This window comes from Arachis hypogaea, chromosome 12, assembly GCF_003086295.3.
Source record: "Arachis hypogaea cultivar Tifrunner chromosome 12, arahy.Tifrunner.gnm2.J5K5, whole genome shotgun sequence".
Lineage (NCBI taxonomy): Eukaryota > Viridiplantae > Streptophyta > Magnoliopsida > Fabales > Fabaceae > Arachis > Arachis hypogaea.
Window position 1 is genome coordinate 46,022,516 of NC_092047.1, and position 15,520 is coordinate 46,038,035.

General features: G+C 27.9%; 1 protein-coding gene across 4 annotated transcripts; it reads right to left on the bottom strand.

The window, feature by feature from the left end:
* Nucleotides 1-1,921: 1,921 nt before the first annotated feature.
* LOC112727369 (actin-related protein 2/3 complex subunit 2B) lies at nt 1,922-15,314 on the bottom strand. 4 transcript variants are annotated; one of them, XM_072209241.1, is made up of 11 exons: nt 15,208-15,314; nt 15,006-15,113; nt 14,012-14,078; nt 13,425-13,632; nt 7,270-7,436; nt 6,075-6,152; nt 5,860-5,992; nt 3,409-3,500; nt 3,254-3,310; nt 3,046-3,103; nt 1,922-2,306 (listed from the first exon to the last, which is right to left on the bottom strand). In XM_072209241.1, exons 2-11 carry the CDS (start codon nt 15,062-15,064, stop codon nt 2,116-2,118), a joined length of 1,110 nt encoding a protein of 369 aa, XP_072065342.1. In that variant the 5' UTR covers nt 15,065-15,113; nt 15,208-15,314; the 3' UTR covers nt 1,922-2,115. The 4 variants fall into 4 exon arrangements, with proteins under 4 accessions (XP_072065342.1, XP_072065344.1, XP_072065343.1 ...); XM_072209243.1 differs by lacking the exon at nt 15,208-15,314 and having other exon boundaries at nt 7,270-7,403; nt 15,006-15,138; XM_072209242.1 differs by lacking the exon at nt 15,208-15,314 and having other exon boundaries at nt 5,860-5,989; nt 15,006-15,138.
* Between the last annotated feature and the right edge of the window lie 206 nt (nt 15,315-15,520).

Consider the following 15,520-nt stretch of genomic DNA (forward strand, 5'->3'; position numbering starts at 1 on the left):
AATTCATCGGAGTTGGAGAAACGGAGGAAAGGCAAAGAGACTAAGAGTTTTAATTCGGTTTTGGTTAAGTTAGAACCTTAGAGGACCACCCGTTTATGGTTTCTGTTTTCATTCTAGGATTGCCTCTGACTTTTCCGGGACCTTATATCTTATGTATGCGGCACCTTTACTATGCTGAAAACCTCCAGTTCTTATTCCAGACGGATATTTGTGTTTTTCAGATGCAGGTTGAGAGGCACCTCGCTAGGCGTCTGGAGTTCTGCAGCGAAGTGGATCTTTGGGACTTTATTTTGTGTACTATTTGTATACGCTTATATGTATAGGATTCTCCCAATAACTTGTTTTACTTTTGTACCTCTTAGAGGTGTATGGAGAACTAGGGTTTTATGTATGTATTTTGGGTTAGGAGTTTGATATATACATGTATGTAAATATTCTTTGGCCAGCCTTAACTTCGTAGGCTGAGTTAGAAGCTTGTTATTATCTATTCTTGACCCTCTAATCTTGTTTCTGTATAAATATGTTTATGAACCTTAGCTTTCTTCGTACGTAAGTTAACCTTATTCTTAAGTATTGCGCTTTTAATTTCGCGATTTTATTTTACCTATTCTTCAAGACTCCTAGTATACTACTTTCTTTCAATTATTATTATTATATATATATATATATATATATATATATATATATATATATATATATATATATTATTATAAAAGTCATAATATCACACCACCTCTGTTTTACGACTTAAACATAAAGTTTTGTGTGATATGATGTTACAGATGGTTGATAAGCAAAATTTTTTATTATAAAAACAAATTTTAATGTGCACGAATGGTTGAAAGTTTGGGGCTTAATTAGCAATTACCACTACTTTTTTCTCCATTCTTAACATCCACCAAGAGCCACTAACAGCAACAGACGCATATACACCTGCTTGCTTAGAAGCTCTTCCTTGAAGAACTAAACTAACATTACAAATGAATGGGTGTAAAAGAAATGAGTCAAATTGGATGCAAATTATATTGATTAATGGGTGTAAAATTATTTAAACTATAATGCTTTTTTTTCTTTTCTTATCGAGATGAAGGTTTTAAAATTTTCAGCAATAACGAAAAAGTATTAGAAGAAATTAAATAGAATAAACTTAGGATAAGTCTCATAGAGTAGGACATAAAGACAAACCTTCCAACATTTCCACCATTGCATTTTCTACATTTATACGAGTTATATTGATTTTTGTAAAAGGTTTCTCCCTCCAACTCATTTTCTTTGTGCACAATAGAAAAATTAATTTGGTAGATGAACTCTTTGGGTGGGAGAAGAAGAGAAGAAAGCAGAGGAAATATTGAGAATTCAGTAAACAATTGATGAAGGGTATGAGGAAAGGATTTTTTTTTTTTTTGTTTCAGCATGAACGTGTATACACACGTGCACTTTCTTAGAGTATTGTGCCTTTTTTTAGGATTTTGATTTTTTAAATTTTGGATTTTACTTGAGATGATAAATTGTAATTTTTTATCATTAATTTTATAGATAAGACTAAAAAAAATATTAAAAAAAAATATTTAAAAATAAAATATTACACTTTAACCTCTAAAATAAAAAATTTAAAATTTAAAAAATTTAAAATTTTTTTTACAGATACTACAAAGATACTGTTGTTGCCAAATATTGGCCAAAATATTTTGGATAGAGACGTCGATATGTCATTGCCAGACTAATTCCTTGTGATCCGTTGACATACTCTAAAATGTTTAAGATACTCATCAACATTGAGAAGAGCTCTGATTAATTAGTGTTTTTGTTCCTTCCATCGAATGTTCGAGTAAGAGACATGTCCTATAAACATCTATTCCAATCACTAGTTGTTTCAATGATTTCCAGACATTACATTTTAGTTAATATTTTAAATCATATGTCGTACGAATATGGTACTTCTTTACAATCAAGAAGTTGATAACTGAATATCGTACGTCTTTACAATCAAGAAGTTGAAAGTCAGATTTTATAGTAAGACATGAATGAAAATTGTGTGATCAATAGTTGTCTTTCACGTCCAGCTAACATAATTGAAGACCATATCCATATATTACATAGAAACTAATAAAGCATCTAATCCAACTTCGTATATTCTCTTGAAGAAAATTTTGGTAACCTCAACCACCGTTGCCGAAATCGTCCAAATCCTTGAATCTTAAGTCGAAAGTGAATCCTCTTTAGTTTTCTTCCAAGGTTGCCCCATCTTTGTTTCAGGATGCTGTATTTAGATGATCTTACTAGTCTTTTTGTACTACATCCTGCATCTTAAAAAGAAATCATAAATGAACAAAGAGGATGATGTAAAGAAATTTTATTCAATTTCCAACGTTATATTCTCTTCTATCTATATAGTGCACGTTATATTAGACAAGTTTAGAACCTAAAATTGAAATAACAGCAAATCCATTATGATCGCTACCAAATTTTGTTTCACACATATAACATATTAGTTCTGAACGAGAAGAAATTAACAAATTAAATATCTTTTATTTTTTCAAATATTAAAAAAAAAATAGTTTCTAATATAAAACAATAAAAGAGTTAATTTGATCTTTTACTTTCTAATAAATGAAAAGAAAATTTATTTTTTTAAAAAGGAACCACTCTGTCTTTCATCAATTAAATATTAAGAACTAATACATTTGATATTTTAAAGGGTAGGAACTAATTTGTCAATTTATTTTGTTAGAAACTAATTCATTTGATGCAGAATTTATTGAAAACTATTTTGGAGGGTTTATTCTTGAAATAATTTATTACTAGTATTATAATAAGCTGCTATTGAAGAATTGTTTTCGTTTCAAAATAAATAATGTTTAGATTTTTTTGAAGTATCTAGACACAAATATTGGGAAACTAATAAACATAGACCAATGTTTATTTGTCCAAATAATTTTTCAATATAAAAAACTTTTAGACTAACATTTAATTAAAACATAAAAAGTATGTTCATGAAACAAGTTTATACTATGAATCTTGGAATGTGATCGCAACATAGCTGACCTTGATGCCTTGTGATTTGTTCATTAACTTGCTCCAATGACTCTGTATGGTGTAGGACCTGCATGAAAAAGAAAAAAGAAAAAAAAAATTCATCAATGTATAAGTAGGTTAAGCTGTAAATATGGTATTTCTATGTTGTATACAAATTAAAAAAAATATATATTTTTAGCGAATATAGCAAATGTCTTTTTCTATCTCTTTTTCTTACCTCAACCAGATTTTCTAAGCGTTTCCTCATTCTTCTTTGGATAAAACCTTTTGTGGTCTGTGGTATAGAAATGCCAAACAAAATGTCATAAAAAAAGAATAGTTATTTGAACTAGAACTTGTGCATAAGAAGATATTGATATTAACACGTATTACCTTTACATGGTACCTAACATAGGCATTAAAATTTAGTAGATTCCAAACAGTTTTGTCTAGCCTTTTGCCATCAACATGGTGAGAAGAGATATCTGTTAGTGATCATGAAAACAATGTTAGCCAACGATTTATTAGAATCCATTTTACATGAAACAATTCTTTTTCTTATCTTATTTTATGTGAATCCAAATTTCAAATAATGAAATCACGAATAAACTACCAATTTTGTTTTTGAAAAATTCGATTTTGATTTTGGAGACTTATTTAGTTTTAGGAGGAGTTAAAATTTTAGTTTTTTTTTTTCAATCTTTTGGTTGTCTCTTTGAATTCTGTTGTTAAGATAGAAACATAAATGCGGAAGGACAAAGAATGAGAATAATTTTTTTTTTGTTTCCACTTTTATAAATTACAAGAAAACGAGAATATTTTGTCTCTGACCAAAAAAATTGAATATATTTGCTCCTGTCTACACAAGGACGGATCTTAAAAAATTGAAACCATAAGTATATATAATATAAAAATAAAAACTTAATTCTATAAATACTAAAATATGTAAAACTATGAAAATTAAAGGTCACTGGTTGGAAAAGCTGAGTCTAGCCATATTTATATAGGTGTGTGTCTAATATGCAAGAAAAAAAATGTTGTTTTTTACTACTTTGTCCTTTACTTTAAGGCTTAAGCTTTTAATTTTTGGATCATTGAATGAAAATTTTTTATTTATTAAAAGAGAAATATTATTAGAGAGTACTCAGAATTTATTATTTTTGGTCATTAGTTAGTCATTAATGTTTAAAATTATGGAAAAGAATATATTATTGGATTACTAGATCAAACGAATTGAGTTAATGACTAATTAAATGATGGCCAAAAACAATAAATTTTGATGGTTTCCTATCATTTTTCTTATTGAAATAAATAGATTAACTCAATATTAGAATGAACTTTTTGAACTCTTTTTTAAAGTGTAAAAGTTTTAAAGAAATAAAAAGTGTAGCACAATTTGCTTGTTCTTTTAAATAGATCACAATAGATGGAGCATTTTCCATAAAAGAAAAAAAATTATTTTATTAAAATAAATAGATGGAGTATTTTTCTAAAAAAATTTATAAATTAAATTGATCATTCAATAAATTACGAATTAATTATATTTTTTTTAGTCACTTCATTAATATTTTTTGTAAATGGTTGATAACTTAGAATATTAACTAATAGTAGCATATATGATACCTAACATGTTCAATTGGATATTAACTAAATATGTTTACGAAAATCTATTAATTTACCTACTAGATCATATGCGAATATAGTTTATGTAATTGAAAAAAAAGAATTTAATGGATTTTCATCAATATATCTAGTCAATGTCTAATTAGATATGTCAAATATTATGTATGTTGTCAATTAATATTTCATATCATCACTCGTTGACGAAAATTGTTAACAGAGTAATTGAAAGACAAATATGATTAATTTGTAACTTTTAAAGAGTCAATTTGATTAAAAAATCTTTTAAGCACAAATTTAAATTATTCTTTTACCCTTTTTTATTTCTTCTAGTTTTCTAATATAATCATGATTTAATTACTCTTTTGGTCCCTATAGTTTCGCAAATTTTTTAATTAGGTCCCTATACTTTTTTTTTCTTTTAATTAAGTCTTCGCGCCAAATTTAGGAATCTAATTAAAAATTTTGCGAGAGACCAATAGAATAATTAAACCTATAATCATTTCACTTACTATTACCAACCATGCATCCAACATACCAACACCACCAGTGACCCACTCACTACTACATTCAGTGACCCACCCACTACTACATTCAGTCACCTTAAACTTTAAATTCTAAATATTAAATTTTTTAAAAATTTCAAATATTAAATTTTTAATTTAAAATTTAAATTCTAAATTTTAAACTCCCAAATTTTAAATTTTAAACCGTAAATTATTATTTTTAAATTTTTTTACTTGAATTTTAGATGTTTTTATTATTTAATTTTAGATGTTTTTTTATGTTCAATTCTTTTTAACTATTTGACTGATTTTTAAATTAATTAGCTTTTTTAATATTTAATCCTCGTATACTCTTTTTTTTTTTAAGTGCCGTCATATACTCTCTACAACCAAATGAATTTCTATATCCAGCATATCTGCATTTGGAACAAAAAAAGCATCCATCGGAACTACGTTGGTGGTTTGTACTGCAATCAACATATAAAAACTTTAAATTTACATCCTCTAAACTGAAAAAGTTAATAAAGCAATAAAGTGAACCGTTAATTACTATTGATTTTGTAATTTATATGAAATGTGTGTCATACTCTCTTAATTTAAAAATAATTAATTCCTCCCTTTACCACTTTATTAACTTTCTCACATTAAAAAATTTTGATCCAAAACTTTTGTAGACAAATAGTTTGTGGAATAAATTGGTGTGGGATAATAGTAATACCAAAAGAGACAAAGCCTCCATTAGTACTCAAATCCTCAAAAGCTTCTCCTCTTAGCTCTGGAGGAGGAATGGCTGACCAGCTGCATGGTGGTGCCTTGGCATATCTATCTGAACTTCCAACATCCACCAGCTCCTTTCAATAGTCATAGTAAAAAATCAGTGGATAGCGAATCAATAACAAAATCTTGTCGCACTAAATAAAATCAGCAACAAACCTGGAAGAAAGCTGTTGAAATAATCACATCTGACTTTTCTGCGAACCGAATAGGGAATACTGCGATCATTTGTTGCGGCTGTTTACAGCATATATGATTTTGTCAATACCGAAAATTTATGCATTAAATAGAATGAACAACTTTTACATGGAAGAGTAGTTTTTGGTTACTTAATTGCGGCCATTTCATGTTTCTAAAAGAAATAACATTAACAAGTAATTATTTTTTTACTATTCCAACTCTGATTATTTTAAAGTAACATTCTAGTTGGTCAAAGTTAAAATGTATGCAATAATATTTGTTTATTAACAACTTTTTTTTGTCTTGTGAATCTGATCTAAAGGATCATCCCCGGTGATCTTTGATCTTGTACTTAAGGTACCATGTCATCATTAGATGAGTAAATATCGCTATATAACTCTTGAAAGATTAGCTCACTCACAAAATAGTACCATAAATATTTTTAATCATGTTGTGGTACCAAAAGATTATAACATTTCATTTTGTCTCCTGTGAACCACTAGTTTGCCTTTGGTCCTTACTGGAATACTAATTTGCTAACAAATTGGTCCTCACATTTTAAATTACACTTGTGGTTCGAAATTTATGTTTGTTTGAGTGTCATTAAATTATTAAAAAAATTTAAAATATTTTTTTACTTTAATTTTTAGTATATTTATCAAAATTTTAATAGTAAAAATAAAAGTATTAGAACAAAATATCTTTTTTAATATGTTTTTTATTTAAAAAATCTTTTTAACATAATAAATAAATAAATAATATTTTTATATTATTGAACCAACATAATTGTTAGATAAAAACATATTTTTATATAAAATATTCAAATATAAAATTACTTTTACTTTTTTAAAATATCTTATTAAAAAAGATTATTTGAAAAAAGATATTTTCGTATAAACTCATCCAAACATATATACCCTCAATTTTCATAGAATATATCCAACTTTAAGATATTATTTTTCATCACCAAAATGATTTTTTGAAGATCAAAATAATATTTACTCACTAAATTTAGGATAAAAATTCATAAATTCACAAGTAAATAACTTCTTACATTCTCTATATCGTTTTGTTCCATTTTAAGGTTGGCAATCATGTTACAAATTTGTAATGTTGTTTTTCTTTCATGGCATCCAACACTACTTGTTCAAAGATTTGGTAACCTAGGAATTACCTGTCTAATGACAAAGAAAGGTTCTCTTGGATTGTAGACTAGTTTGATGGGTTTGTGCATCCCCTTAATTGCATCATCAGAGTTGAAATTCCACAATATTTCTTTCAGCTGTGAACTCAAAATCACCGAGTGAACTGTTGAAATTTCCTTAATTACCTTGATATAATCTAGAACAAAGAATTAGAATTATATCTGTATCACCGTTCATGTTTAAAAATTTAATGTATTATGTGAATGAATGCATTGTTTCACATTTTATCATCAAATATTTGTTGTGAAAATTACACATTCTCTGTTAGAATGACAAATACTCTTATGCATTGACCAATAGTCTCAAATTTGAATCCAGCATATTAACGATGAATCTAAAAACTTTTAATGGTAGGATCAAAATATATATAACATAATAATAATTTTTATAATAAAAATGTTATATGTATATAAAAATTAACTATTAATTTTCTATTAATGATTATGTATTGTATATAAATATATGTGTTGTTTAATTCATTTTTAATGTGTATTTTATACTGATAGTTATTTTTTATGTACATATAGCATGATTATTGTTATAATTAAATTTTATTATTGTAAAATATGATTAGCCTTCAAAATATTTAATGTATAAATTAAAATATTAATTTAAATAATAATATATAATTTAAAATTCTATTTTTTAAGTTTTATATTTTAAAAAAATTGAGTAATTTTTTTTCTTAACAATACAATTAAATGTCTCGTTTTCTATATATATATCACTAAACAATTATTTAAAAATTCACTTCTCATACAATTAGAAGCCAATTCTTATTGATATTCATAGTTGAGAAAGTTCTTTTAATTAATGCAATGCTACGAGAAAAACTAAAGCTAATTTCAAAAGAAGATAAATAATACTCTTTCGAGTCGATTTCTGAGAAAGAACACCAATTTCATTTAAATCGATGATTGATAACTCTAATAGACATCTACTATAAAATTCTTAAATTGACTATTAAATACCAAAAATTAAATAAAAATTATTGTAAAATCATATTTAATAATTTAATAAAGGTAAATAAATATTATTATTTTGTACTATCCACAAAATTTTAAATTTTAGTGGAAGCACCTGTCCCTGAGCATATATATATCTAAAAGCTTGACATACTCTGTTATGAAGTTTAGTGAGTAATTTACTCAAACTTTTAAATTGGATTTCTGGAACACAATTATGTTACGTAGAAATATCAACAATTACGCACACAATTTATCAACTTTGTGTTTCAATTACTTAACGGATTCTTAATTTCTGCGATTGTGCGTTTGGAACATCTAGAAACCAAAACAAAACAAGAGAAGGAAACTTTATAAGATTTTAGGTTTACTATATGAAAGCAAGTGGATTAAAAGAATAACAATGTTATTTGCACACACCAAAAATTGATGCATCTATTTCAATACCAACTTTATCACCGATCAAAATATAGACTTCGTTACTTCTCTTCACGGTTAGATTTTAAAATGTATCTAATTATTAAGTATATAAGTTATATATTCAAATAATAGATCAAAGAAAGCATTTTGACTAGTTTGTAAAAGAAAACAATTAGTATAAATAAGCAATGTTGCATGAAAATTTCAAATGTCTGTCTTGCATGTATATCTTAATATTTAATACTATAGAATGGAATTTTTTTATTTGGGTAATCCAAGTGTCACTCAATGAGTAGTCTACAGAATTCATTTTTCCCACAATTTGGACCTCTCCAATGCATGTCCATAACATTGACTAATGCTAGGTAAACAATGACCATCTTGAATAATATAAACAACCACCAATCAAATAAAAATACATTACATCTTAATTTAATGCTACTAATTAAATTTAAGATTAATTTACTCTTTTAACCTTATTAATTTACATTGTTTACACATTATTCAAAAATGTTATTGGTTACCTATACTTTTTTCAAATTGAAATGCCATACTTTATATGAGTGTATAAATTTGGCCATATATTCATCACCAAACATGTAAAAGCCGGTTAAATAATAAATAATTAATTAATAAATTAATTATGAGAAAAAAAAGTTAAAAATTTAAAATTTTATAATTAGAAAAAAATAAAATATTTAAAATATAAATTAAAATACTAATTTTAAAAGTTTTGGCTTAAAATTAGGCTAATAAATCAAAACAAGTAAATCAGGCCTATGTTGGACCCAAGCCAATATACATAAACTTTAAATTTAACCATTTCAGTACATTCTCTTGGACTATATTTGTTTGAAGGAAAAATGGAAGGAAAGAAAATGGAGAAAAGGAAATGAGAAGAAAAATAATTATTTTTTACTGTTTGGTTCTATGAGAGAAATTAGAGAAGAAGGAAAAGGAATGGAAAAAAATTGGTGAGACCCACCAATTTTTTCTCTCCAATGTTGGAAAAGAAAAGAGAGAGAAAACTTATTTTCTATCTATACTTTTAATATTATTCCTTCACTCTTTTCAATATATTTTATAATATAAAGATAAAATTGTTTTTTTATAACATTTCTTTCATTTTTATTTTTCTTCCATCCAAACACATCTAAGAAAAATAAAAACTCACTCAATTTCTTTTCTTTCTTTTCTTTTCTTTTTATTTTCTTTTTTTTTTTCCTTCCAACCAAACATAATCTTAGTGTGTGTAAGAGGGCACGGACAAGAAAAGAGAAGAGGGAAGAAATGCCCTAAGCTTACTATTCATTACTCCACAAAAATCCACATATCTCCCAAACCGTAGCTCTGATCGAAGATTCGTTTGCGGTCACGCATCGCTTTCGTCGTGCTCTTAGATTCTATCCAACCATTGTGGTAAGAAACTCGAAATTCTTGCCCCATTCTCAATATATATATATATATATATATATTGAGGTTAAAAATAGAATATTAAAAAGTTCGTGATTTATAAAGTAATTAATAAAAGTTTAAAAATAAGGTTTTATTAACTAAGTTTTAAAAGAAGATTATAAATATTATTTTAAATACTTCTTTAAAATTACTCAATTATATTAAAATAAATTATTATTATAATTATTATTTATCAAAGATATTATCTTGTAAGAGTATCATAATGCGTATTATTAATGATAAAGCAAGCAAGTAGAATAATCTTAAAACTTTAGAGAACGCAGACTTAATTAAAAAAATTTATAATTTTATTTCCTAAGATACTTAGTGAAAAAATGAGAGAATAGTGGGAAGATAATTTATATTATGGAATGATAAGAAAGAAAAGAAAGAAATAACAAAAAGAAAATGAGATAAGCAGAGATATATGGTGGTGAGTCTACCGAGATTTACTTTCTAGAGATATATCGGCCAATCCAGGGGATGGTCACACCTGTAAGATAGAGGTTACTTACAGATGTTATCAATACATACATTGGCTAGAGAGAGACTTATCTATAAGACCGAGGTTGCTTACAAATGTTATGTTTGTATACATCGACTCAAGAGAGTCGCACCTGTAAGATAAAGGTTGTTTACAGAGGTTATAGCACTGGAAGCCAAACTCAGACAAAGGTTGTTGAGTTAAGTCGAAATATAATTCAATAAATAACAGAGAATAAAAGAATTAAATGAATTAAAAAAACTAAAGAACCTCTACTACATGAGAGTAGAGAACATAAGAGAAAGAAATGTATTAACTAAATGAATCTCTATCACAGGAGAATAGAGAACAAAGATTAAAAGAATCTAATGAATCTCTGTTACAGGAGAGCAGAGCACAAAAAAAATGTATTAACTGAAAGGATCTCTACCACAGGAGAGTAGAGGGCAAAGATAAAGGAAAAACTTTAAAAGACTGTCTGTCACAAGAGAGTAGATGTGACCTTATTTGGGCCTTCGTGCCAAATGTATAGTGGGGACGCCCATACACTGAGAACTATTTTTCAGATGTAAGCATATTGAAATACATTTAAAAGTCACACTGTATGCAGCTTGGCCGTAAGACTTATATGCACACTGTATTTATCTGGAAAGCCATATCTGGGACTTGTGCCCGGGTAATGTCGGAAGCAGGTAGGCAACCGACACATGAGCTCATGGCCTGCATAGGATAGACATGCATCATACTTGGTTGCGCATACTTCTCTATGATATATGTTTCTGTGATTGTGTGTGTCTATGCTTCTTGACTTGTGATTTTCTCTATATCTCTAGTTTGTTAAAGTTATTTGTATTATGAGGTTTGTTGCTATTAGCCAGCTGTTGAAGATTGTAAGTATTCTGTTGCGAAATTTTTGTGTAACAAATAATAAAATGAACATAACTATACACTCCGACCCTACTAAGAACTCCCCAGTTCTTACACCCTATTTCCACCCTTTTCAGCTACAGGTGCGAAGGTTTAGTGCAGAGCTATAGGAGTTAAGTTGTTCGATTTTATTTTTTCCTCGTCGTTTATTGTTTTGGTTTTTAAAGGGGTAGGACTTGTATTTGAGGATCTTTGAATAAGTTTATGTATATAATGCTACGTGGATATATATATTTTTGTAATTAAATGGTTTAAAGTACTGACTCTTCATTTTCTTGGTTAAAACTTTGGTTCGTATTCGCGAAGGCTCAATATTAAACAAAGATAGTATAAAATAAAAAGGTTTAGAGGTAAGTAACACTTGGACTTTTAGTACGATCATGAGGTGCTAAAAGTTAGGGTATTACACCTAGGTTACCGTTGAATGAAAATGTTGATGATGGATTGTGATTTACTTGATATGCGAATTAGGTGTTTGATAAGTGTTATGCAATGGAATGAACGAAACTGAATATGTATAATTGAATTTTGGTGTGATATGATTGCCTATATTGGCATTGATATAGAAATTGGGCTAGAGGTTGAGATAGGCTGAGATATCCCCTATATGGTAATTCATGGTAAGTAATTGATTGTCATGATTGAATTAATGATTATATTAATGAGGATTTGGTTGTGTGATTGGATTGTTAACTAGATTATTATAGAAAACTTATGAAACTGGAATGAGTATATGGGAACTTGCTTGACTAGGTGCCGAATGGATATAAGATGATGAATGAGTTTTGGAATGCATAGAAGAGGTTTTAAAATGGTTTGAACAAAGTTGGATTTGAAAATTTGTTGAAACGAGCATTTCGTAAAACTTGGTAAAAAAAAAAAAAAAAGAATTTTTGACCAATTTAGACGGTTCATAACTTGGTGCTCGAAGTTCGAATTTCAATAAAATTTGTCTTAAATTAAAGGTGGTGATGAGAGCTTTAAAATTGTTTAAGAATAATAAAAAACTAAATTTTGTAGAAAAAATTATGAATGATTAAAATTATTATTTTAAACTGAATTTTGAAATTTCGCAGAAAATTAGAATTTCTGATTTGCGTGTCCACGCACACTATGGTGCATGCGCACATCACAGAATGGATAAAAAGGCCCATGCGTACACACAAGACGGGAAGTGGCTTCTGGTGTGTGCATGCGCATAATAGTGTGCGTATGTACAGGTCCTATTTTTGTGAACAAACTCTGTTTTTGACTGTTTGGCCTTTCTGGCATGCTTATAAACCCATGTAAACCCTAAATGAAATGATATAAAGAATGATATATCATTGTCAAAGAAGATAATAGAAAACTAGATAGGAATGAAGACTTTATGAGTTCGCCTACCAAAGTGTATTCAAGTTAATTATTAGATGGGGTGAACGATTTTGGGAGGCGCAACGACAAAGAAGGAATGAAGAGGAGTGAAAGTCATTATAGAGAAATTTAGGGTAGCTGATTTAAAAAAAGAAGTTTTTCAAATTTTTTTTGTGTTTGAAAACAATAATTTAAAAAAAAGATTTAATTATTAATATTTTAAAAAATTATATAATTATCCATTTTAAATAATAACTTAATTATAAAATAATTCTATTATAGTTAAAATATTAACTTTAATTAAATTGAAATAACTCAAGTTATAAGTATAATTAATTATGAGATAACATTTTAATTAAAAATTGATATATTATAAAAGATAAGTTATATATTATTTTAGAAAGAGCTCGATAAAATTTACTTATTTTTTAATGTATTTTATGAAATTATATATCCTATTTGTGTACTATGTTTCCGGATAACATAGTAAATAACGTGAAATTGAAGGGTAGGTGCTAACCTTTGCCACGTGGAATCTTAGTGAGATTCAGCTTGAGAGTAAGTTGATATCCTTCTCGTGTAGATTCAGCAATTTCCACAACAGCAGGACAAAGTGCCTTTATCATTTCAATTGTATAGGAAGAAAGCTCATTTGTGGCAAGGACTCCAGGGCAAAGAGGTGCAGTTGATATCGACAAAAAAGCTACTCGTGGATCAGAGGCTTCAGACTGTAAGCATAACACACAAATACTCACATTTTTGGTTATTCTTTTTTGCTAAACGTTGATTTAGTCTTTAGAATCTGAAAAAGCTAAAGATCTAACTTTAAGAACAAAATAAACTTGTGAAACCTGAAAGTAAAAAGCACTTGCAGGGGGCTAAGTTTTCTTAGTCAAAAATCAACCAAATAAAAGAAAAAATTGATTGGGCCTAGTGCCCCTTACCCTTACCAAAAAAAAAAAAGAAAAAGAAAAAATTGATCAAATACTAACTGAATTTATTTTTTCTATACTTATTGCCATAAGCTGTGACACGCACATCAACCAAAAAGTAACAAAAAGTGAATAGTGCTCATATCGTTCAAGCAGAGTATGGTGAGAATTTTACCAGAATATGATATTCCGCTGACCCAAATTCATACAAGTGATGATCAATCTCCATGGGCTTCTCAGCACTGTCATTAGATAGAGAAATCTCTTAGATGCTATATCTCAAAAGGAGATTATTTTCTTTATTTCTTTTGTTTTATGTGGGATGAAATATGAAATTTCTAGTTTAGCTAGATAATTGAATACTTTTATTAAATGAAATTTAGTATTTGAAAACATAGGATCGGTTATAAGTGTATGTTAGCTGAATTAGCTAAGAGTGAGAATCCAAGTGTTCTAAAATAATACATTTTATTCACTGAAATCATCTCTTGCTCCTTCCTCTTTGTTTCAAAGATTAGTGATTATCTTTAAAGAATTAGTTTTCGATATCAGTAGTTTCCACCCCAAATCACAGCTTTTGTTTTGAATAATGACACTTACTTCCATCATAACTGGTGGTAAATCAATGTTTGGTGTGATGATTGTTCCACTGTACGCATGATTTTCCCTCTCACTCTAACTTTGCCATCATTCGTATTTTTCATTTCTCTACCTCCATGTTTTGCCGATGTTTATTCCTTCTTTTTTACGTATGCACTATCCACTTATTAGAATGTGCGATTTTATTCTCATAGTAACCCCTAACATTTACGACGTGCATCGTTTTACTATTGTCTAACGAAATAAAAGAGTGCTAACTCATCACTCCATTTGTCTGAGTTATTGTCGGAAAAGGTCGAGGGATCACTGTAGTATCGGAATTCAATTTCGTGGACGACAATAATACAATTACTAATTAGAACCTCAAAAACTAAATTGATACATTTACTTTTTCTTTCTTCTCACCACTTAAATTCAATTTCAATTTTACACCCATAATCAGCTGAATTTGAAAAATAATGTAATAATAAATAATTAAAGAACGAGAAACCAGGTGCATTATAACCAAATGGAATTGTTAGTTTCTCTATACCTAATTAATTAAAATCCATATATTAAATTCTTGTTACCTGTATAGTTTGAGCAGGATCTGATTCAAAGCAGGGGACGCTCTCTCTATGCATGTCATTTTCTGATGAGGGATAAGACTCTCTTCTTCTGTTGTGAGAATGTTAAAACTGAAGAAACAATTGTAGAATGTGAGACTCTTTAATCGGTTGTATGAACTTTAAGTAAAATTTAAGTTCAGTGCATATAATCATGTTTGGTAACCTTTGAAGCAAATCCACTTAGCCACACTCTTCCACTCACATTTCTTTTCTCCTTTCCTTTCTCTAATTTGTCAGTTTCCCTTATGCTTCACTCTATCCTACGTTGACAATATGTATCTTTGGGTATACAAAGGTTATATATAATTTTAATTGGATAAAGCCACGTAAGTACCATATATTCAATCATTTAACGATGGATTTTATAAAATATTATTTAGATAAAAAAATATTTAACAATGTAAGATTTATTTTAATTATGTCAGTATCATTTAATCCTAACCTAATACAAAAATAGTACTACTGAAAAAAAAATA

What these genes read in the sequence shown, in the direction of transcription:
- LOC112727369 (XM_072209241.1), bottom strand. Translation starts at nt 15,064, where the DNA reads ATGACATGCATAGAGAGAGCGTCCCCTGCTTTGAATCAGATCCTGCTC. An exon ending in CAGCGGAATATCATATTCTG is followed by an intron (nt 13,633 to 14,011) that starts GTAAAATTCTCA and finishes TTATGCTTACAG; the next exon opens with TCTGAAGCCTCTGATCCACG. An exon ending in CTTTCTTTGTCATTAGACAG is followed by an intron (nt 6,153 to 7,269) that starts GTAATTCCTAGG and finishes TGCTGTAAACAG; the next exon opens with CCGCAACAAATGATCGCAGT.